The 22,778-nt window shown below is 32.1% G+C and overlaps 2 protein-coding genes across 6 annotated transcripts; both read left to right on the forward strand.

Annotated features, from left to right (window-relative positions):
• The first annotated feature begins 553 nt into the window (after positions 1-553).
• LOC123916608 (RNA pseudouridine synthase 3, mitochondrial-like) lies at positions 554-6,201 on the forward strand. 3 transcript variants are annotated; one of them, XM_045968113.1, is made up of 10 exons: positions 554-675; positions 2,285-2,627; positions 2,727-2,798; positions 3,058-3,216; positions 3,293-3,340; positions 3,427-3,507; positions 4,735-4,851; positions 4,995-5,096; positions 5,218-5,376; positions 5,761-6,201. In XM_045968113.1, the coding sequence occupies exons 2-10, from the start codon at positions 2,295-2,297 to the stop codon at positions 6,133-6,135; spliced, it is 1,446 nt and encodes a 481-aa protein (XP_045824069.1). In that variant the 5' UTR covers positions 554-675; positions 2,285-2,294; the 3' UTR covers positions 6,136-6,201. The 3 variants fall into 3 exon arrangements, with proteins under 3 accessions (XP_045824069.1, XP_045824068.1, XP_045824067.1); XM_045968112.1 differs by having other exon boundaries at positions 555-683; XM_045968111.1 differs by lacking the exon at positions 554-675 and having other exon boundaries at positions 730-2,627.
• A 1,934-nt stretch (positions 6,202-8,135) lies between these two features.
• On the forward strand, positions 8,136-22,530 carry LOC123916939. 3 transcript variants are annotated; one of them, XR_006812330.1, is made up of 5 exons: positions 8,136-8,422; positions 9,913-9,995; positions 21,277-21,345; positions 21,854-21,952; positions 22,124-22,530. XR_006812330.1 is itself a non-coding variant. In XM_045968529.1 (4 exons), the coding sequence occupies exons 1-3, from the start codon at positions 8,251-8,253 to the stop codon at positions 21,316-21,318; spliced, it is 297 nt and encodes a 98-aa protein (XP_045824485.1). In that variant the 5' UTR covers positions 8,136-8,250; the 3' UTR covers positions 21,319-21,345; positions 22,124-22,530. The 3 variants fall into 3 exon arrangements, 1 of the variants encoding a protein (XP_045824485.1); XR_006812331.1 differs by having other exon boundaries at positions 22,128-22,530; XM_045968529.1 differs by lacking the exon at positions 21,854-21,952.
• The last annotated feature ends 248 nt before the right edge of the window (positions 22,531-22,778 follow it).

Consider the following 22,778-nt stretch of genomic DNA (forward strand, 5'->3'; position numbering starts at 1 on the left):
CACCCGAAATCAACACCCAAACCCAAACCCAAACCCAAACTCAAACTCAAACCCAAATGTTGTTCGGGTGACAAAACAACATCCACGCCCACACCCATTGGGTTCGGGTTTTTTACAGCCAAACCCACAACGCATTTTGTACTACTTTGCAAATTTAAGCAAAACAAGGTAAATTTAAGCAAAAACAATGGAATTTAAACATATTGTCAATCACTTAGCAAAAACATAGGTTTAAAATTATAAGGGAATTTAAAATTACAAAATAGTCTTTCAAGAAATTAAATTACAACTAAACTAAAATTAAATTAATTTTACTTTTACACTTATATATATATATATATATATATATATATATATATATATATATATATATATATATATATATATATATATATATATATATATATATATATATATATATATATATATATATGGGAGTATTTAGGTAATTTTAACATGTTTCGGGTGGGTGTATGGGTTTCGGGTGTGAGTTTGAGTAATACCAAACCCACACGCATATTATCGGGTGTCACCCAAACCCAAACCCAGTCAATTCGGGTTTCGCCCGTTGACTTGGGTTTGGGTTCGGGTTCGGGTGGGTCTCACCATCCCTACACTTGAGCTAAATCACGCCAAATCACAACTTTTGCTTCTTCTTTGAAGATTTCATCACTTGTAAGTCTGTAAGTGAAATTCTCTCTCTCTCTCTCTCTCTCTCTCTCTCTCTCTCTCCCCATTTTGTTCTTCTTTGAGCTTACATTGTTGCTGATATTTTTCTAAGTTGAAAATAATGAAGTTCGATGTGCGATTTTCATTTTCATTTTTGTTCTGTTGTCTAATAGCATGTTGGTGATTTTCGTTTCTAAGATTTTTCTGCTTTGAAAATCATGAAGTTAGGTCATTGTTGTGTTTCATTTAGTGATTTTTGCAAATGTGGTTTATGATATTAGTAAAAAAATCTGTTATTTGGTACTACTAGTGAGGGTTAATTAAGAAATTAGGGTTCAAAGTTGAAGTTGAACTGTATTGACTTGAAATAAATGTTGCATTGTGCAGGAACTGTATGATTCAAATTTTAGTGCCTTTGGTAATTAGAACTATTCAAATTTTAGTGCCAATTAGTGACCAATTTTAGTCTTTTGTTTGATCAAAGTTTTTTCAACAATTCAAATTTCAAAAATTAAAAACTATGTCCAATCTTCTCAATTTTTATTGATAGAAGATGACCTTTTCAAGATTTTATATAGGATACATGACCATTGTGTGTCCTTTAAGATTTAAATTTTGAATTATAATTGGAGAGTCGTAAGAAAAAGATAGAAAAGTCCCATATAAGGTCTGTCTTTTAAGATTTTAATTACAAAATATATGGACACTTAATGCTTAGTTAATTTTTGAGATGGAAAAATTTATTTTACTTTTTTTGAAAAGAGATTGGAAAATTATTTTATTTGTTATATTTAGCTTTGCTGCTGAAAACTGTATGATAGTACAATTGTAGGTAGTGTGTGAAGAAACTTTATTCATTAAATTGAGCCCCTAGTGCCAACTCATTAAATTGTATCCCACATTTGTTGGAAGAGTTGATGTTGAGCAACATATAAGTGAGAGGACCCATAAACCTAATGCCTTAAGGTTTTGGGTGAAAGTGTGGTATCAAAGTCATTTGTATGATTGTTCTTAACCCAATGCGTTGATCCAACCCAGTGAGACTCCCCCTCATGGCCCAACACTTAGGCTAGATTTTTACACAGGATAGAGTATCACCATGAATCAGTAATGAACTACTACTGTTTTGGAACTATCAAATAGGTCCTCATGTTGTGACTAAATATTTCATTGGATTCATGATAAGTTAAGTGCTTTCCAAATATAAATAGTAGTATTTTGTTCTATGCAGTGCAATTGGAAAGGTTCCTTGCTGCTATGTATTAATTTCAATACCGAATTTTTCGTTTTTTACTGTTGTTAGAATGGAGAGAAGTTTGTACTAGAAATGTGGAAACTATACTGAATTTTGATACTGTTGTTTGTCATATGTTTATCATGCCTTTTGTTTGGTTTTTACTGAATTTCAGTTTATTGTGATACAAAAGTACTATTTAAAAGATTCAACTGTCACGGACAAGAGGGTGAATTGTTTCTTTTTCTCAAACCATTTTGATTCAAGAACTTTTTCTCCATTTCTGATTCCAACTATGATTATTATTTTTGAAATTTTCTATCTTGAATTCAAGAAATATAATAAAATCCCATTTGTTTTTGCTATATTTTTCTGTGTTAGGTGGGGACAAATGTTGAAACGGATGAACAATAACAATGGCTTCTCATGGCTGACATATGTAGTAAGGCAGAGGCACTACTCTAGAATTCGGCCCCCAAGGTCCGTTTCTGTTGATAAAGTAATCAGAGTTTCTAACAACATTGCTCGCTTGGATGTGCCCAAAGAAGTTCCAAAACCCAGACAATTACTATCATTGCCTCCTTTTCCTTGTCATCCTTTGCCTGGCAAGAATACAATCAATGCACATGGACAGAGCGATCGTGTTACTGCTGTCAACTGGATTAAGTATTACTTTAAGGGTGCGTCGGGTTCTGTCATTGAGTCCCATTTCAGGGAGGGTCTTGTAAGTATCTACTGTTTTTTAGTATTTGCATTTTTTTGTTCCTTTTGCAAAGTAACTGAAAATATACTTACATACTCTGTTGATGATTTCCTATTCTAGGTGCAAATGGAGGACCTAATTACTGATGACTCGTTCACTCAGATGAAAGAGCTAATGAAACCTATGCGAAAGGTATTTCATGTTTACATCAATCCTTTTAGTTTTACATTTTCCGTCACAAATGGATAATTTTCCCTTTGTTTGTATGTGCGCGCGTATGTGTGTTGTTTAACGACAAATATATTTCAATTGCTTACAAACTTTGCTTTGAATAATTTTCCCTTTGTTTTTGTGTGGGCGCGTATCTGTGTTGTTTAACAACAAATATATTTCGATTGCTTACGATTTGTTTTAGGTTTAATAATACTACAACTATGCAGCTTAACTACAGATTAGACCCAATGAAGTGATTAAGCCTGGGGATAGGGTTCATGTCCCAGTATCAATTGCTGAAACCAGGATTTCAAAAAGATATGATGCTATACCAAGTGGAACACTATATCCAAATGCTGATGAAATTAAGTATCTGCAGAGGCTTGTGATTTACAAGGTATATGCTGTTCATCTAACACCACATTTCAATATATTGTATTCATTGATTATTGATTCAAATGTCTTTCTTTCAGGACTCCGCGATAATTATGTTAAATAAGCCTCCAAAATTGCCAGTTAAGGTTTGAACGACTTTTTCACATTTATAGAAATTCACCAAGTTGGAGTTTGTTCTGGGATTTTGATTTCTTGCTGATGATCTTGTTAGGGGAATCTTCCAGTTCATAATAGCTTGGATGCATTGGCAGCTGCAGCACTGTCCTATGATTATGAGGAGGGTCCCAAACTGGTAAACTACTCTTTTATACTTAATTGGCATTGCTATGAATACAAAACAATTTGGTTTGCATTTACCAGTAAATCATGCAACAAAATATCTATTCATATAACTATGCTGACACTTCCATTTTAACTAAAGGATAAAATATTAAATCTCCGGTCCCTTTTATAGCTCCTTGCTTTGGTCTCTCATTGGCTTCATTTGTGTATCACTCAACCATTTATTTGATACGAAGTTGGATGGTTTACCTTTCCTAAAATTTGAGCAATCATTTAGTTTTATTATTTGCTTTTAGTTGCATTATCGCCTTGCATATTGTAAGATTTGACGAAAAGGATGAAGAATGATAATGCAGTTAGGCTATGTCATTGAGGTGGGATGGGTAGCTCAACTGGTTAAGCTAGTTGAGCTAAGGGTTAAGGAGTTGGAGGTAATACTTCTATTGAGTTTTTGGAATGTCTAGGAGAGAAAAGATATAACATGGATCTCAAAGAAGCTTGAGAACTATGGAGCTTATATCCTTTGGCTCATGAGTCATACTATTAAACTTTGGAAAAGAGTAATTGTCAGGATCAAAGTAGCCCAACATAATGGTACCATTGGATCAATGTAGGTTACCCTACTTACTAGGAAAAGACTTTTGTTGCCCTTATGCATAAATTATTCTTGAGACAAATATTCTTGAAATTTATATAATCAACATATCTAAAGAGTAATACAGATATAGTCGTATTGTTTGTGAGCTCGGGCATGGCATGCACCTTGTTTGAGATATCGCTGTTTTAATACAGATATATGACAATTATTTTCATTTTGTTTCCTTTTTTCACTCTAATTCTCCATCGTATTTTGGACTCTAAGACTGCTATAAACTGGTTGGTGCTTACTGGTTATCGAAAATACAAGACTACACATGATAGGGCCATTAAATGGGTCTGTAGTAGGAGATGAATTAATTGAGGAAGAGGGCACAATAGGATTTGGAGTTGGGGAAAAGGAGTGCAAATAACAGAATGGATATGTGGCATAATGGGAGTAGGGGAAATGATTCGGGAATTAGAGGGTGAACAAACTTGGAGGGGAAATTTCTGCTTTCATGTTTATTCTTTGTTCATCTTTTATGGAGCTTAACTCCAACCTTGGCCATCTTAGTCCTTCAATATCAGATAAAAAAACTTCTTAGTCATTTTATCAGTTTGGGTTCTGTCAAATTAATTCTTATGTTGGTTTTTTCAGGTCCACCGTCTTGACAGAGAGAGCAGTGGTATCCTTTTATTGGGGAGAACAAAAGATAGTGTATCTCACCTTCAATGGTTATTCAGTAACATAAACAATGCAAAATCTTCTTGCAAGGTGCCTTTTCCACACGAAGTATTTAACTGCTGTTTTCAAACACATCATCTAGCTTGTGAATGCACCACCCAATCTTTTATAACACTGTCAACAACAATTTGATATTTCCATTGGAACTTTAAATCTCAAATGGCCTATTTTAGGCTTGGAATGATGCATGTGAAACTGCATATCAAAGATATTGGGCATTGGTCATAGGAACTCCCAAGGAGAAGGAGGGCATAATTCATGCTCCTCTTTCTAAGGTTTGCATTGTTTCTCTCTGTTTTTTGTGTTTACTTCACCAATGATAATTTGTAACATGCTTAATGTTGCTATCTTCCAGAGTGTTAATTGATTGTGTTTATGCATGTGATCTTATGTCAGGTGCTTATGGACGATGGGAAGACTGAGAGGGTAACACTAGCTCACCATTCAAGTATAGAACCTCACCAAGAGGCTGTAACTGAGTATCGGGTGCTTGGTCCAAAGATAAACGGATGCTCGTGGGTTGAGCTGCGTCCACTAACTTACCGGAAGCATCAGGTATCTTCAATGATGCTTTAAATTGTCTATTCAACTGAACTGTGCGGGTAAAATAAAGAATCAGACATGATTTTCATATCCCTTATCTTAGAATATCATTAGAATATGTAGTGGAATCACTACTAAAAGGGGTGGTTCAAGGAGCGAATCTTTTTTTAACAACAAAGCCCTGGCTATTCTAGGCAGCCTATTGTTAGGATTGGCGGTGAGTTTGTGATGGCCGTGATTTTATCAAACTTAGTGTGATTCCAAACATGCGCTAGTTTAAATAAAGTTTGGAATAACATGGTTTTCTTAATTATCATTCCCTGCTGTAAAATATAGTGATTTTGCTAAGTTAAATTAACTTGTTTCTTAATCCGATTTCTGCTCTCTTTTTACCAGTTGCGTGTCCATTGCGCTGAGGCACTTGGGACACCGATAGTGGGTGACTATAAGTATGGCTGGTTTGTGCACAGCCGATGGAAACAAATGGCGCGAGTTGATATCGAGCCAACAACCGGAAAACCATACAAGTTGCGAAGACCAGTAGGCCTAGATGTTCAGAAGGGAAGTGTTTTATCGAAGGTCCCTCTATTACATCTCCACTGCAGAGAACTTGCACTACCCAACATTGCTAAGTTTCTTCATGTTTTAGAAAATAGTTCAAATGAACTTCACCCTTCACTTAGCCTGCAGCCTGATATTCTTCGCTTTGTAGCAACAATGCCAAATCATATGAGAATTAGTTGGAATCTTATGTCATCATATTTAGTTTGAGAAAAACTATTAACTTATGGAGAAAGAAATAGATGTCAGCTAATATTTTGAAGTTTCATTTCTTTATGGGTCTGGCTTATTCCCCCATCTTTTTTCCTATTTATTAATATACTTAGTATAGAGACCCGTCGCACGGGTCGTTGATTTTTATTCGATATTTTAAAATTTGTTATAAAATATTGTTAAAACATAAGTGAAATTTTTGTGATCTTTCTAGTAAAACTTATTAAAAAAATGGCTTAAATGCTATTTTGTTCCTCCTATTTTATAAAATGTGCAATTTTGGTCCCTTTATTAGGTACCTATTAAATGTACTTATATAGGTACTTATTAAGTACTACCATTGGAGCAATACTCATTGAGTACCTAATAGGTACTGCTTCTCAAATAGGTACCCTCTCTCTCCTCCTTATAATATATTTTTGTGGGACCTATTTATAAAGATGTAGAATTATTGATGAGATATAGAGTTATTAGTGAGACCAATTTTGAACTTTTTAAGAGGTGCTGATTTGGAGAGATTGAGTACTTATTATGTATTATTATTAAAAAATTATAAATGAGTGATGTGTATACGTGTGGTCCAATTAAATACTCAAACATGGAGAGCTCTATTGTGGATGCTCTTAATATACTTAGTATAGAGACCTGTGCAACGGCTAGTTGATTTTTATTCGATATTTTAAAATTTGTTATAAAATATTGTTAAAAAAATAGTGAAATATTTGAGATGGATCTTTCTAGTAAAACTTATTAAAAAAAATGGCTTAAATGCAATTTTGGTCCTCCTATTTTATAAAATGAGCAATTTTGGTCCTTTATTTTATTTTACGCAATTTTAGATACCGTTTGACCTAACTTTTTTTCCTCTTCTTTTGAGCTTATGCAGACAGCTTATGCAATATTTATGTATTACTATAAGTTTTTCAAGGTAGTTTATGATAAAATAGCTTATAAAAATACAATTTTGACTAGTATGAACTTATAAAATAACATAAAACCTAATTTATATTGCATAAGCTCAAAAGAAGAGGAAAAAAAAGCTAGGCCAAACGGTACCTTAGTCTCCTATTTTATAAAGTTCACAATTGTGGTCCTCCTATTTTGTAAAATTAGGATATTTGGTCCCCTTCTGATTTAACATATTCTTTAAATGACATTGACATAACACATATACATGCTTACGATTAGAAAATAAGGAACCAAAATTACTCATTTTTCAAAATAGGGGATCAAGATTGCGCAAAACAAAATAAAGAAAACAAAATTGCGTATTTTGTAAAATAGGGATGACCAAAACTGCATTTAAACCTATTTTTTTAAAATAAATTTGTTTTATTAAAGCTGTTGTCCCGTGTATATTATTAAATAAAAAATTATGTAAAAAATTGATGAGGACAAAGTAAGTAACTTGCAATAATTACTTTTATATACTCCAGTTAGTAGATTTCGATGTTTCTATTTTTATTTTATGCGTATTCATCTTATTATTTTTATAATTTTATTTTTTATTGAATAAATAAACTATCTAATTTTTTTTATTGTTATATTTTGTTCCTATTTTTATGCATAGATTCATATATATTTTTTTTATTGTATTTATCTTATTTTTTCTATGATTTTTTTGAATGAAATTACAATGAAAGATACAAAATTTGAAATATTATTTAAATTATCAAGGACAAATTAGTAAATTTGGTTGTAATCAATTTATTATATGAGAAGTAGAAAACTTAAAAATTCAAATGATACACATTGACTTTAAAACTGAACAAAAAATTTGTGACAAATATACTTGGAAAACTGAAATTTGCTAAAAAATTTTATAGAGACTAAAAGCAAAATTTGAAATAATTTTAAGTATGAAAAACTTATTTAACCCTAAAAAAAATATTGAGGGCGTACAAATAAATGACAAGGTGTGTTTAGTAATTCCCTTGTTAGTATGCCAAATACTTACCTTAGCCCATAAGAAAAGTATCCAGAAAAACATTACAAAGAAAGAAAACCAAAAACAAAATTATGTTTAATTGACTGACGGTTCAATCATTAAGAACAAACAGAGGACACCGAACAAACGATAATCACAAAGAAACCAACGATTTTGCCTGAGAAATGGCGTTGCAGTGGATGATACTCACCTATGTGGTGGCTATTGAAGCTGCTGTAGCAATTCTTCTAACTCTTCCATTACCAAAGCTCATAAGGAACCGTTTGACTTCTCTTATTTCACTCATTCTTCAACCTGCGCTTTTCATTGTTCCCTTTGCTGGGTTTCAGCTCCTTGGTAATTTTTTCTGTTTTTTATGTTATGGGTCTCTTTTTTTTCATCTGAAAATTGCTGGGTATGTGTAAAAATCGTTTCTTTTTCATGTTTTGGTTGGTGGGTGTTGTTTAAATTGTTTCAATTTTTTTACTTTTGGGGGTTTAGGGTTGATTAATTATCCGGGTATGTGGTTGGTAGTGGAAATTTTGTTTGAATCTTTTTGAAATTTTGGATGGAACGTGTTGGTCACTAGATTTACTTTTGGGTTGGTGGTTGTGCTGAAAATTGTTTCAATTTATGAAATCGTAGGGGTTTAGTGATGATTAAGCATCTGGGTATGTGGTTGGCTGGTAGTGAAAAGTTTGAATCTTTTTTGAAATTTGTGATGGGTTTTGTTGGTGGCTGGATTCAGTTGTTGAATAGGGCTTAGATGGGTTTTATTGTTGTTGATTGGGTGGTAGGAGTTCACTATATGAGAAGATCGATATATGATAGGGTACTTTTGTGGGATCTACTAGTGGTGATCCTGAATTTGGATTTCTGAACTGTAATTTTAGGTTTTTTGTTAGAGTTTTTGTGTTATTTTGAAACATCGAATTCCAACATCAAAATAAATGGTTAATGTAGTTCTTTTTATCTGGTTACTTACGTTCATTGGATAGTTATTAAATAAGACTAGATATCACGACTCATTAACCTTTTACTGAGTACAATTAAGTGTGATTTAAACATCATTAAACATAATTACGTCATTGGATAGATGATAAATATAACTAGGTGTGACAACTCATTAATCATTCATTGAATACGAACATTCCCGCAATGTGATTCTCATTCTTCCTCTCTACCCAACTTTACTTGTTTCCCATTGTCTGTTAGTTACCGGGTTTGGGACCTAGCCCAACAAATGGGTTGAATAGGGTTTAGTTGAAATTGCTTATGTGGCCAATCTATTAGTAGGAAAGGGGAGTTATATTAGTGATAGAGATAATGAGATAATACCAACAATGAAATGGTCCTACCCTGACCCTTGCGTATGGGGGGATTTCATTCGGAGGGGAGAACCCACCTTGTGTTCCCCATAGGTTCCTCGACGTAGATTAGTCACTGCTAAATGGCGGTGGAAATTTCATACGTATAACATGATAACCAAAAAAAATTAACATAAAAAGAGATAGCGAGATAAGAGGCATTCATTATCTTTTTAGATAGAAACCATATGGTTTGGACAGAGAGAGATATTTCTCTTGTCTGATGAGTTTTTGCTCTGAGTTTACAGGGGGTTTACTTCTGTAATACATATACTCTCGATCCATACTACAATTTCTTTTTCTTTAGAAATTTGAAGTTCCTAATATCATTGCTGTTTTCAAATTTCAACGCTAAATGTAACAGCCATTTTTTTTAACCTAGCTTTTTATGACGACTGAGATGAATAATAAAAAAACCAAATTACATTATGCTGATCTTACATATACCACACTTAAGCTTTCTATGTTGTATGTTGGCAGATATATACTGGAAGGCTGAGCATAGGTTGATGTGTACCTCTGATGTTTGTACTGCTGCTGAGAGAGATCGATATGAGAAAACTGTAAGTAATTTTACTGATGTCAAAATAGCTTATTTGAAGAATTCATAGTTTGTATTGTAAATTGATTGATGTCACTGTACTGCATGTGCGTAACTTTTGATAATGCTAGACCATATTTAGAAGCTTAGATTAATGATTTGAAGTATATCAGTTTACGATTTGGAACATTTTTATCCATATTTGGTGAAATTAAATATTTGAAAGCAATTGGTAATAAAGGTATTACATGTTCAAAACATTTGGTTGGGCTACAGCTGAAAGATTGATTCATCTTTCTTGACAAAATGAGCTTTAAGTTCTCAACCAAATAATCTGAGGCGTCGCAATAGAAAATTATAGGAGTGAGAAATGTTAGCATGTCACCGACTCACAGTACAAACCGGCACCTGATTAGTTGGAGAATAAACAAGATACAGCGAGGTATATATACCCAACACACATTTGATTAAAGTACTTAACTAAATTTCAAATCATCAGAGCGTTCGCATTTGATTAAAGTTTAAATACATTTACTTAAGTTATTATTCACAGTTGTTTTAAAAAAAAAAATTAACAAAATATAATATTTTTTTATTCAAACAAAAATAGTTATAAATATAAATATTTTAGTTTATAAATACGAGTCATGCTAACCAGTGCTCCTAGAACACTAATTAAATAAACTAAAAAAAAATTGCATATAAAATGGGATTAAATAAGTTTTTAGTCCTATACATGACAAAATATTTATCATTGGTACCTAAAAGAAACTAGATAAATATTTGTCATTAATAATTATAAATTATTACAAAAATTATAAGCAAGAGTTCGCGATGAGTCGGACTGATAAAATTAGACTTCCTTAATCATATTCAATAGAATCAAGTGAGACTTCGCGGTTATTTTATTACTGATTTTTTTTAAGTCACAATTACTCTAACCAGTCCGATATAAATTATTTTAAAAAAAAAGACCTTGTATTAACATATTAATAAAAATATAGGCATCATATTAATATATAAGTCAAACTATAAGTCACATATAATTATAAAAAACAGATCCTGTAAAAATTGCAAAATAAAATAATCCCGATTATTAATATATGTGTATAAATGTAACTGCAGTATAAATTAAAAAAAAATTTCCCCGTGTTTTTTTTTTTTTTTTTTTGATAAGCAAAATTTATTATAAGGGAGTACAAGGGGTACTCAAACCCTTACAACAAAGATTAGGTAATTTGAATACAAGATATTGGATCCAAACACCAACTAGAAAAAGGACAACAAGCATTACGACCAAATCTATTATTAAACCACATCCATGAGAAAAGTTTAATAGAATCCAATAGCGCCGAAATGTCAGGAATTTCGCCCTTAAAAATGACCTTGTTACGCAACTTCCATAAGTTCCAAGTAGTTGCCAATCATACCAAGTGACGAACTCATAGTTCGCCAAATAACAAAAAATGATCAATACCTTCAGCATCCAACGTTGTCGATAATCCTAACCATTGAAGCACTTTGCACCACACCACTTTGCTGAAGTAGCAGGAAAAGAAAAGGTGAGCTTCATCCTCTCTATGCCGCAAGCACAACACACATGATAGCTCAAACGGATTAGATAAAACTCCTACGAAGTAGCGCCATTCTTGTAGGCAATCTATTAAGCAAGAGCCTCCAACCAAAGACAATAATTTTAGATGGCACATCAGATTTCCAAAGCCTCGAAAACGCTTCAGCCGCTTTGGTTTCCAACGTCAAAACCTGTTTTAATGATAGTAAAAAGGAATAACAGGACTTAACAGAAAACCTGCCGTTAGCATCCGGTATCCACCTCCAATGGTCTGGTTCAGATTCTGAACATAAAAAACCAGCAAGTAACCCGTTTAAAGCTAGTACCTGCTGCTGTTCTACATCATTTAGTGGCCCTTTCCATCTCCCTCGAAAAACTGAACCTGCACCAACCCTTTCCATTCGCTCACTAACCAAGGCATATTTGTTGACCTCCTTAACATACAAATCAGAAAATAGAGAACTGAAGGATTGTGATCCGAACCATTTAAAATTCCAGAACTCAATATTATTACCATTACCAACACGGCAACTAATATTGGACGAAAACCAGCAGTCGCTTGAATCACGTCCCCTGTTTATGATGTCTCTCCACCAAAGGGATGATGGAATACGGCCCTCCAGAACTTGAGGAAACAACACAAAAGATGATAACCTCCCATATCGAAATCGAAGCAGTTCAACCCAAATCGCATCACTATGATTCAATAACCTCCACTTCCATTTACTCAACAATGCCAAATTAAAAAGTTCAAGGTTCTTAACCCCTAATCCTCCTTTCTCCTTAGGTAAACAAACCTGTTCCCATTTAATCCAGCACACTTTTTTCTCCTCCATACCACCTCCCCAAAAAAAATTCCGCTGAATACGTTCTAAAGATTTTAAAACGCAGCGTGGAGCCTTGTAGAAAGAGAAAAAATAAAGGGGGATACTTGCCAAAATAGAATTAATGAGAGATAAGCGGCCACCAAAAGAAAGATGTCGACTATTCCAAGAATTAAGTCGTTTAGTCATGGCATCTATCACTGGTTTCCATGTTTCCTTTCTCCGTGGATTAGCTCCTACTGGCAACCCCAGAAACTTAAAAGGAATGGCAGCCGTATTACAAGACAAAAACACAGCCCCTGCTTCAAGGAGTCTATTATCAACATTTACACCATATAATTTGCTCTTCACAAAATTGATCTTAAGACCGAAAACCAATTCGAAGCCCCGAAGTAAAGATTTGATGGTCGATAAGTTTTCCCAACAGCCTTCTCCCATAATAATGGTGTCATCCGCAAACTGAAGCAAATGAAAGTCAAGGTTCGCATTAACTTTGAAACCTTTAAACTTACCAATAGCTGCTGCTTTGTTCATCATACCGGATAACCCTTCAGCCACAATTAAAAATAAAAAAGGGGAGAGAGGATCCCCTTGTCTCAAGCCTCGACCGACTTTAAAATCCTCCGTTGGGCTACCGTTAACCAAAATAGACATGGAGCTCTCGAAGATGCAAGCCCTCATCCATGTCATCCAAGCTGTAGAGAAACCCATTTTGATCATCATGTGATCCAAAAAGCCCCAACTGACAGTGTCATAAGCACGTTCAAAATCAACTTTGAATAACATGCAATTATCCTTTCTTCTATTAGCTAAATCGATGATTTCATTAAGCACAACAACTCCATCGAAAATCTGCCGTTGCGGGAGAAAAGCTGATTGACAAGTAGATATCAACTTCCCTAAAACTCTTTTTAACCTATTTGCCAAAATTTTTGACAAGATTTTGTACAAGCTCCCAATTAAGCAAATAGGTCGGTAGTCAAAGAGATCCTGAGGATGATCTTTTTTGGGAATAAGAGTCAGAAAAGAAGCAGTTACAGCCTTTGGAAGCCTACCATTCGCATGAAATTCTCCTAAAAAATTCATCACGTCATCTTTCACAATCGGCCAACAAGCTTTGAAAAAATTTAAATTGAAACCGTCCGGTCCCGGACTCTTATTGCCATCACAACTCCAAATAGTATCTCTAACTTCAGATTCATCGAAAGGAGCTATAAGGACAGCATTATCTTCTACCGTTAAAGACTTACAATTAATACCTTGCAAAAAAGGTCTAGAAGTCCACTTCTCCGAAAGATGTTGAAAGAAATGCTCTTTCGTTTCCTGTTTTATAGCTTCAACTCCTTCTAACCAGTTTGATTCTTTCTTAAGTTTGACAATCTGATTTCGGCGACGGCGACCTTTAATGGTATAATGAAAAAATCGAGTATTGTCATTTCCCCGTGTTAATTCACAAGTAAAACTATATGCTACTGTATAAATTTATTAAAGAAAAAAAACAAACTAGAAAAAAAGTTAAATTAATCTCATGGACATGCATGGATAGATATAACATATACTCCTTCGAATAAAATAAATATAGACATGCATAAATTACAAAAAAAAAAAAAACTTTGTATTTATATATAGTTAAAAATCTATATCTTATGTTAATATATGAGTAAAAAGATAAACCATGTAAAAAAAGTATGTATAGTGTGTGTTGGAATCGGATTAAACAGCCGTCCGAGGAGGTGGACATATTTGGTTTGTTGGAGTCGATGATATTTAAGTTTTATTTATTTTTTCCGTATTCCTTATTTTAAATTATTACTCTATCCTTCTCACATTATATACTCTTTAATAAAAAATGATAAATGAAAAAAATATATTGCGAGAAATTATTGATGTATTTCAATTGTCATAAATGTGTAAATTAGAGAATAATAAATTGAGAATAAATTTAAAATTTGAAGAAAAAAGAAGCAATTAATGTTGTATTAGAAACTTAAAATGTCAATTTTTTTAGATAAATGTTTGTCGTAAATGTGTCATTTATTGTGAGACGAAGGGAGTAATTTGATTAAGTAGGTAAATCTTTAGGTACTTTAGAGTTTGGTTGAGTAGTGGTATATATTATCCAATAGGAAAAATTTATTTAAATTTATTTTAAAATGAATTAACATAAAACTTTTTTTTTTGTCAAATAATCTAGTGGCTAGAATTTCACTTTTTAATCAAATAGTACCAGGGGGTTCGAACCCCGGTCTCAGCATTCTACATACAATGTCCCAATCAACTGAGCTATACTCACAGGGATAATATATAAAACTATGTTATCTATAGAATATACGTACACAACTAAACTTTGAATGATCAGAGTATACACATTTGATTGTTACCTAAATTATTCATAGTTGTTACAAAAAAAAATCAACAAAAATATATTATTTTCAATCATAGAAAAATAATTAAAAATGTAAATATTTTATTTCATAAATACGAGTAATGCTAACCAGTGCTATTGGAGCATTAATTAAAAAAACTATAATATAAAATTTTTGTATAGAAAATAACACTGTTTACATTTTTTGAGGGTGACTACACAAATTCATAGGGGTGTCTAGGGTTCGAACTCCGATTCTTACATATAAAATGTAATGTCCTTGCCAACATAGTGTGACATAAGTGGTAGATACTTGAGTCACTTAATCATTTGGTCCTGAGTTTGATCCCGACGGAAGCATGTAGATAAGTATTTGTTTGGAGAGATCAACCCCTTAAATGAATTGCAATCACCTCAAGTGAATTAATCTTTACAGTTACACGCAGAAAATACATTTAATTTATAAAAAAAAAAATATAACGTTATTTACCAATTGAACTAAGCTCATAAGTACTATATCTGATTTCTTAATTGGTGCATGAGGCACTTATTTTGCTATAAATATTATAAGAGAGAAATTTATTTATTTAATTTTTTGAAAGTAAGAGAGAAAAATGTTGGTAATAAAAAAAATAAAAATAAAAAGAGAGAGAGAAAAAGTAGTCAGGAGAGGGATGAGTGATTGACACGAGAGAATTGAGTGATTGAAAGAAAAATCATGTGTGGAAGGCTCATGGCATAATGATGGATCAAAGGTTAATCTAAAGCTTGATATTCATTGTCCATCATCGACCATTTGTAAGGCAAGTCCATATTAGAATTACTGAATTAGTCTATATGTGAGACATGACATCATATCAATTGAAACAATGTAGCAAGGTTAATAGTAGTAATCATAGTATGCAGGAGGTACTGACAAAACAACATAGAACAATGGGAGGACAAAAATATATTAAGGAGATGGGAGATATTTAGAGATTGTCTAAACTAAAAAAAAAAAAAGCATGTGAATTAAATCAAATAATTTGTTCTTGAATTTACAATTTTTTCAACTTGAACTTATCTAACCACCCAAATTACTTTTGAACTTTTTTTAAAATAAAAACTTTTGACCTTTTGAGTTTATGTTATCCGAATAATATTTAAATTTGTTTTGGTTTGGTCTAAGTGAAAAGAAATAAGCAAAAAGTGAGAAAGTTTGGGGGTTCAAAATAGGAAAAAGTAGATGTATGTATGGGAAACCACCATGCACAGGGACGGATCTAGAAATCAATCACACGGGGGGGCGAATTTTTTTAACAATAAATAATAGAGTTAAATATATTTTTTATCCTTATAAAATAACGAGTTTTTATGTTTAGTCCTATTAAATTTTAACTTAAAATATCCTTTAAAATATTGCAGTTTGGTAAGAATAGTCTCCATTTTGAAATATTCTTACAAAAAATTGATACTTTTAGTCCTCAAAATAGTTCCTATAAAATACAAATATGGACTAAAAGTAAATTTTTTGAAGGACAAAACTTAAAAACTCATAATTTTATAAAGACTAAAAATATATTTAACTCAAAATTATTAAATAAAATAACAATAATTTATTTAAGAGGTGTCATTAGCAACTATATGCATGTGGGAGGGGGGGGGGGGGTTGAAGCCCCTGCTTGCCCCCCCTTCAGTCCGTCGTCCCTGACCATGCATCCATGTCTGTTTCAATTGTTCTAAAAACAGATAAACAATTAAAATTAGTGGAATTCACTTTCCTCACCCAACTAAAATTTTATAGCCACTTCCTCTCTCTCTCACTCACCTCACCTTGTTAGGTAATCTCATAGCTATTTCTCCTTCTATAAGAAGGCGAAGCATCACAATAGATATTTCTCCTTCTATACCAATACATAACATCTCTCTCCTCTCCCTTCATTTTTTTATCACCATGTCTCTAAAAAATTGTAAAAGAATTTTTTATGCATTCACAACAATTTTGATAACCATTTCTCTGCTCATCCTTAGTCTTTATTTTATCATCAAATCTAAACCCAGATCATTCCATCCAACAAAGCCGGAATTCTCTCTTGAACACATTGACATCCGTACATTCAATCTCTCAAGAAAATCCTTTACCTCCTATATGAAAATTCTCCTTATCTCTCACAATCCAAACATGACAATTGGCATTAAATATGATACATTTCATATTTATGCAGTTTATAAGAACAAAAAAATAACCAATGATTCAATTTTCCCACCATTTGACCAAGGAAGATTAGAGACACAGATAATGTGATCTACTTTATATGGAAATGGTTTGGTAGTTGCACCATCCATTAGTTTTGAGTTGAGTGGAATATTCAATCGGACTCTTCAAGCTAATGGAAAGCTTAGATGGGAAAATGGTGATTGGAAGTCAGACTCATACCCGATCCTCGTTAATTGTTTCTGTCTTGTTTATTCTAAGGGAAATTCCCCTCAATTCGCTCAATTTCAGGAATGCAGAGTTTCTATGTGATTGTTTTACTGTTTTCCTCTGTGCCGCCATTGTCTTATTGAATATGTAATTCCGCCATTGTATTGTCTAGTATTCCAAATTATGCAGCAGGTAGTTCTACTTCAATATGTAATTCTAATAGCTGTGTTCCAGCTCTTATTTAATGGAAGTTGTTTGAATTTCAAATAAACTGATTTGTTTTAGCCAAATTGCCCCACAAAATATGTAATTCTGGCTAAAACAAATCATATTATTTGAAATTCAAACAACTTCCATTAAATAAGAGCTGGAACACAGCTATTAGAATTACATATTGAAGTAGAACTACCTGCTACATAATTTGGAAAACTAGACAATACAATGGCGGAATTACATATTCAATAAGACAATGGCGGCACAGAGGAAAACAGTAAAACAATCACATAGAAACTTTACATTCCTGAAATTGAGCGAATTGAGGGGAATTTCCCTTAGAATAAACAACACAGAAACAATTAACGAGGATCGGGTATGGGTCTGACTTCCAATCACCATTTTCCCATCTAAGCTTTCCATTAGCTTGAAGAGTCAGATTGAATATTCCACTCAACTCAAAACTAATGGATGGTGCAACTACCAAACCATTTCCATATAAAGTAGATCACATTATCTTTGTCTCTAATCTTTCTTGGTCAAATGGTGGGAAAATTGAATCATTGGTTATTTTTTTGTTCTTATAAACTGCATAAATATGAAATGTATCATATTTAATGCCAATTGCCATGTTTGGATTGTGAGAGATAAGGAGAATTTTCATATAGGAGGTAAATGATTTTCTTGAGAGATTGAATGTACGGATGTCAATGTGTTCAAGAGAGAAATCGGGCTTTGTTGGATGGAATGATCTGGGTTTAGATTTGATGATAAAATAAAGACTAAGGATGAGCAGAGAAATGGTTATCAAAATTGTTGTGAATGCATAAAAAATTCTTTTACAATTTTTTAGAGACATGGTGATAAAAAAATGAAGGGAGCTGTATTGGTATAGAAGGAGAAATAGTTATTGTGATGCTTCGCCTTCTGCAGTAATAATTTTTTTTAATAGTTTATTTCTCAAAATAATTTTTTTAACATATTCTGAAAATTTGTTTGGCTTTGAGTTCGACCTGATAAACAGTAGCGGAGCCAGGGGTGGTTAGGCAGGGTCATGGCCCACCCCAAAAAATTGGAAATTACCTGAATATCCTTATACATATATAAAATTATAAGTATATGCTACATATATGTTGGACGTGTTAAAATTGCAGACAAGTTAAGTTGGCCGGGTGGTTAAGTGGTATTTGTGTAGTAAATTGGCTTGAGTTCGAGTCCTTGCTACTGTGTTTTTTTTTTAATTTATTTCTTTTGATGTTTTTTTTTTTTTTTTTTTCTGTTTTTTCTTTAAAAAATCAATTTTATTGTGTAAAAAACCACACAAATCAAGATGAAATTAAAGCAAGCCACTAAATTAATCATATTATTTTTGTAAAATTAGCTTTTCATATATATATATATATATATATATATATATATATATATATATATATATATATATATATATTATCTTTCTCGTTAACTTTTTGTGTGAACACAATTTTTATCAATAAAAAATAATTATTCTCTTTTGATTAATATTATTTATTTTTATTATATCATTTTTCTTTTATTATATATGTAATATAACAAAAAATATAATTTTTTGTTGATCAATTTTATGAAAGTATTCATTCAAACTTAATTATTAATTCTTTTGAGTCACTTGTACACGTTAATATTATCTTAAGGTACACACTTTAATTTTTGAATGACAAACTTTTTTTTAACGGAGCAAACTTAAATTGTTATATATATATATATATATATATATATATATATATATATATATATAATTTTCTTATTTAATTTATATGTTCTAATTTTTAGCGGCCCATCCAAAAATAAAATCCTGGCTCCGCCACCGCTGATAAAGCCCCACTTTCAACATGATGTTTCAGTTGTGGGGTCAGTCAATTTTCATAGTTAATCAGAAATTTTGGGCCATTTGAAATCTTCTCAAGCTCTCTGTTCTGACCAAAATGCCTTAAGAAAGAATTCAGAATTTATAATTTGAAATTATGTAATTTTGAAATGTATCTTTCGAACCTAAGTTATGTATAGAAAGCTTGAGTTGTTGAACAAAAATGCTTTAAAAAGTTGAATTTAGAATGTAAGTTCCGTAGTGTTTTTTATTTATTTAAATTGTGTCAAATTCAATGCCAAAATGAATACCAAGTGGAATAACATGCCTTAAAATGAATAACTAAAAACAACTAGATTACCGTAAAAAAGAAAAACTAAAGACAACTAAATACATGATAAGTTAGTCTTTACCTTTCATTAAAGGATTTTTGAAATTGATCAACAATGATCAGTTATCTAATGTAGGAGAAATTAACAACGATTCCGGTAAGTTTGACCAAGTTAACTCGATGTAGATTTTTTTTCTCCTGTTTATCATAAAACGAGTTTATAACCGATTTAACGAATTTTTAATTCCTAAAAACGTTGAATCGGACAATTTTATGAGTTAAAAAGCGATTTTAACAACCATACTTTTTAGAATTAAATATGTTTTTTATCCCTATAAAATGGGGACTTTCTATATTTAGTCCTTACTTGATTTTTAGGTTAATTGCATATTTAATCCCTTAAGTTTATTTTAGTTGCAATTTGATCCCTTATGTTTAAAAAGTTTCAAGTTAGTCCTTGTCAAATTTCAATTTAAATGGTCAACATTATTAGACTATTATTGTATTTGATTAGTCAATGATTATCAAATACAATAATAGTCTAATAAACATGGCTAATAGATTTGCATACGTGGACAACTTAGGAATGTGTAACATGAAAGTTTTAGACGAAATTAACTCAAAATTTAACGAAAAGGACGAACTTATGTTGAAATCAGTAACGTAAGGAACCAACTTAAAACTTTTTAAACGTAAGGGATCAAGTTGAAACTTAAAATAAACGTATAATGGACCAAATATGCGATTAAACTTAATTCTTTTTATATTTTTAGTCAATAAAAAATTTCTTGCACATATAGTTTTAGTCTCTACCAACTTAAAACACTGCTACAATTTTGACCTACAATAGCACTAATTTAATAGCACTTTTTCTGAAGTGCTATTAAAAATCTCAATCTGATGCTTATAATAGCACTTTTTGTCGGAAGTGCTATAATATAGTGGAAATAAATTTTAAGCGGGGCCTTTAATAGCGCTTTCCTTGCGAGCGCTATAAAATATATGTCCCTTTGATAGCACTTTTCATGAAACACTATTATAGGTCTTTCCGGAAAAGAAAAAAAACACTAAAATATTTCGCTGAAAATTTCATAAGGTTTCATTCCACTTTTTATCGGTCCGCCGTTTCACTCTTCCTCACTCTCCAATCTCCATATCCATCGTTCTTCATGAAACTCTCAATCATCACTCTCCATCGTTCCTCACTCTCCATCATTAACTCATCAATTGAACCCTAAAACCTTCTTCTCTCCATCATTTCCCAAAACTTGTTAAACCCTAAATCCCAAATTGAATCCAAAAATTGAAGGATTGAAGGCTAGAAGGAGTTTTCTGTTTTCTGTTTAACTTCGTCTCTTTGTCTCCGATCGATCTCCACCTATTACCGTCTCTAGGTTCAATGTATCTCTTCGTCACTCAATTGCTCTCTATCTCCAATTCGCTCTCTGTAATTTCTTCGATCTCTGATTAGCTTTTTATGATGTTGAAATTTTGAATATAGTTGCAAATCCACACAACAAACTTCAATTGCAATTAATCAAATGTGCTTTCGAGCTTTTTTCACCTAAAGGTATTAATTGATTAGTTGATGATTTATGATTTTTCTTTTTGTTGCTGATATATGATTGTGTGTCAGTGTTTATTGAGATTGATTTTATGCTGAAAATTGTGATGAAAATGGATAGAAACTTGATTTAGGCTTTGTTTTATTGTGTTAATTGATGGCTGAATATTACTTTGTTCATGTTAGGGTTCCTTTTTGAAAGAGATAAAAGTGATTTTGATGGCTTAACTTTGAATTTGGCTTAACTCTGTTCAGGTTAGTTTTCTATACATTCATGGAACAGGGTTTATGGTTTACATAGCAAGTACCAAGTAATTTATGAAACTTTGCCAACTGGTATATTGATATTAAATATCAGTAAGATTTGTAGTACAACATATGCCTTGAATTGAATCCTTGACAAAATTGCTTAAAAAACTCATCACAGAAGTTGGTGTCTCTTATAATAGTCTTGTGTAATAGTTCATTTGTTTTGCTTGTCGTTGATGCATTTAGTTTACTTTTTAATAATCCTTTACATAAAAATAGCATCATAGGTGTTTAGGCTTTTTTTTTATTTTACTTCAATAGCATCTGAGCAAAGTCTTTTCTTCTAAAGCATTATGAGTATTTTGAACTTTTCTCTAGACTTCCTTGTTCTCTTATTCCATCAGTTGAGTAGTTATCTTGTGCCTTAAACAATGAGGCTGAACTTACATCTGGAAATTATGTTTGGATGAATACTCTTTATATACTAAAACTTCATTTATTCAAACATTTTTAGGAGAACCATGAGTGGAATGAGTGGCAAGATACATATGCAGAACAAATCCAATGATAATCTTAATTATAGGAACATGGTGGTGTTCAACGTGATGATGAGGTAACAGTTTTGTTTATTTATCGTATCTAAATTAACTGTCTTCAACTTCCCTAATCTATACGTTGGTGATGGATTTTCTGGGAGTTATTTTCACCATTTAGATAATTTGCTTGATGTTTGAAGAATTAAGTTAGTTTATCAACCTGATCCAGATGTAATATTTGATTTTAGACAGTGGCAGATGCTGCACAACAAACAACCTGAGCGATTGAAGGTGCCAAGCAATTAGCCTCGTCAACCATCGAAACCATTTAGGGACTTCTTGGTATAATATGAGAATGGTGCTGGCTTGCGAGCAATCCTAAGGCGTTCAAGTGGATTATTAATTGTTTGTTGCGTGCAATCCTAAGGCGTACAAGTTGATTATTAATTGTTTGCCGCATAAATTCTTGTTCTGCATAGGAACATTAAGTGTAGGGATAGGTGAGTGATTATGGTTGAGGAGGTATTGCACCTTTGTAGTAGACATAAGTTAGTTTTGGTGGGTGAGACTTATGTATTGAATATCTACATGTATATACAATTGTATTGTATATTATTCATGTTAGTTTTTAATGAAACTATTTTTTAAATTTCAATTTAAGCTCCAGGTTACGTATAGAAAAAAAAGAGGCTTCATGTTGTATATATTTTTTTCTTAAAAAAAGATCTACAATAGCGCTTTTTTTATAAAGTGCTATTAAAATATATAGAAAAAATAAACAGACATACTATAGCGCTTTAGTGTATAAGCGCTATTAAAGATCGGACATACAATAGCACTTTTAAAAGTGCTATAATAGGCACAGACTTTTAATAGCACCAGCTTCTATAGCACTTTAAAGTG

The sequence above is a fragment of the Trifolium pratense genome, linkage group LG3, assembly GCF_020283565.1.
Source record: "Trifolium pratense cultivar HEN17-A07 linkage group LG3, ARS_RC_1.1, whole genome shotgun sequence".
Lineage (NCBI taxonomy): Eukaryota > Viridiplantae > Streptophyta > Magnoliopsida > Fabales > Fabaceae > Trifolium > Trifolium pratense.

Bases quoted from the DNA above. Each gene is read 5' to 3' on its own strand.
- LOC123916939 (XM_045968529.1), top strand. From the start codon at position 8,251: ATGGCGTTGCAGTGGATGATACTCACCTATGTGGTGGCTATTGAAGCT. The intron at 8,423-9,912 runs GTAATTTTTTCT...GTATGTTGGCAG, and splicing joins TGCTGGGTTTCAGCTCCTTG to ATATATACTGGAAGGCTGAG. The intron at 9,996-21,276 runs GTAAGTAATTTT...TGTTCATGTTAG, and splicing joins GAGATCGATATGAGAAAACT to GGTTCCTTTTTGAAAGAGAT.
- LOC123916608 (XM_045968111.1), top strand. From the start codon at position 2,199: ATGATTATTATTTTTGAAATTTTCTATCTTGAATTCAAGAAATATAAT. The intron at 3,341-3,426 runs GTTTGAACGACT...TGATCTTGTTAG, and splicing joins CTCCAAAATTGCCAGTTAAG to GGGAATCTTCCAGTTCATAA. The intron at 5,377-5,760 runs GTATCTTCAATG...TCTTTTTACCAG, and splicing joins TAACTTACCGGAAGCATCAG to TTGCGTGTCCATTGCGCTGA.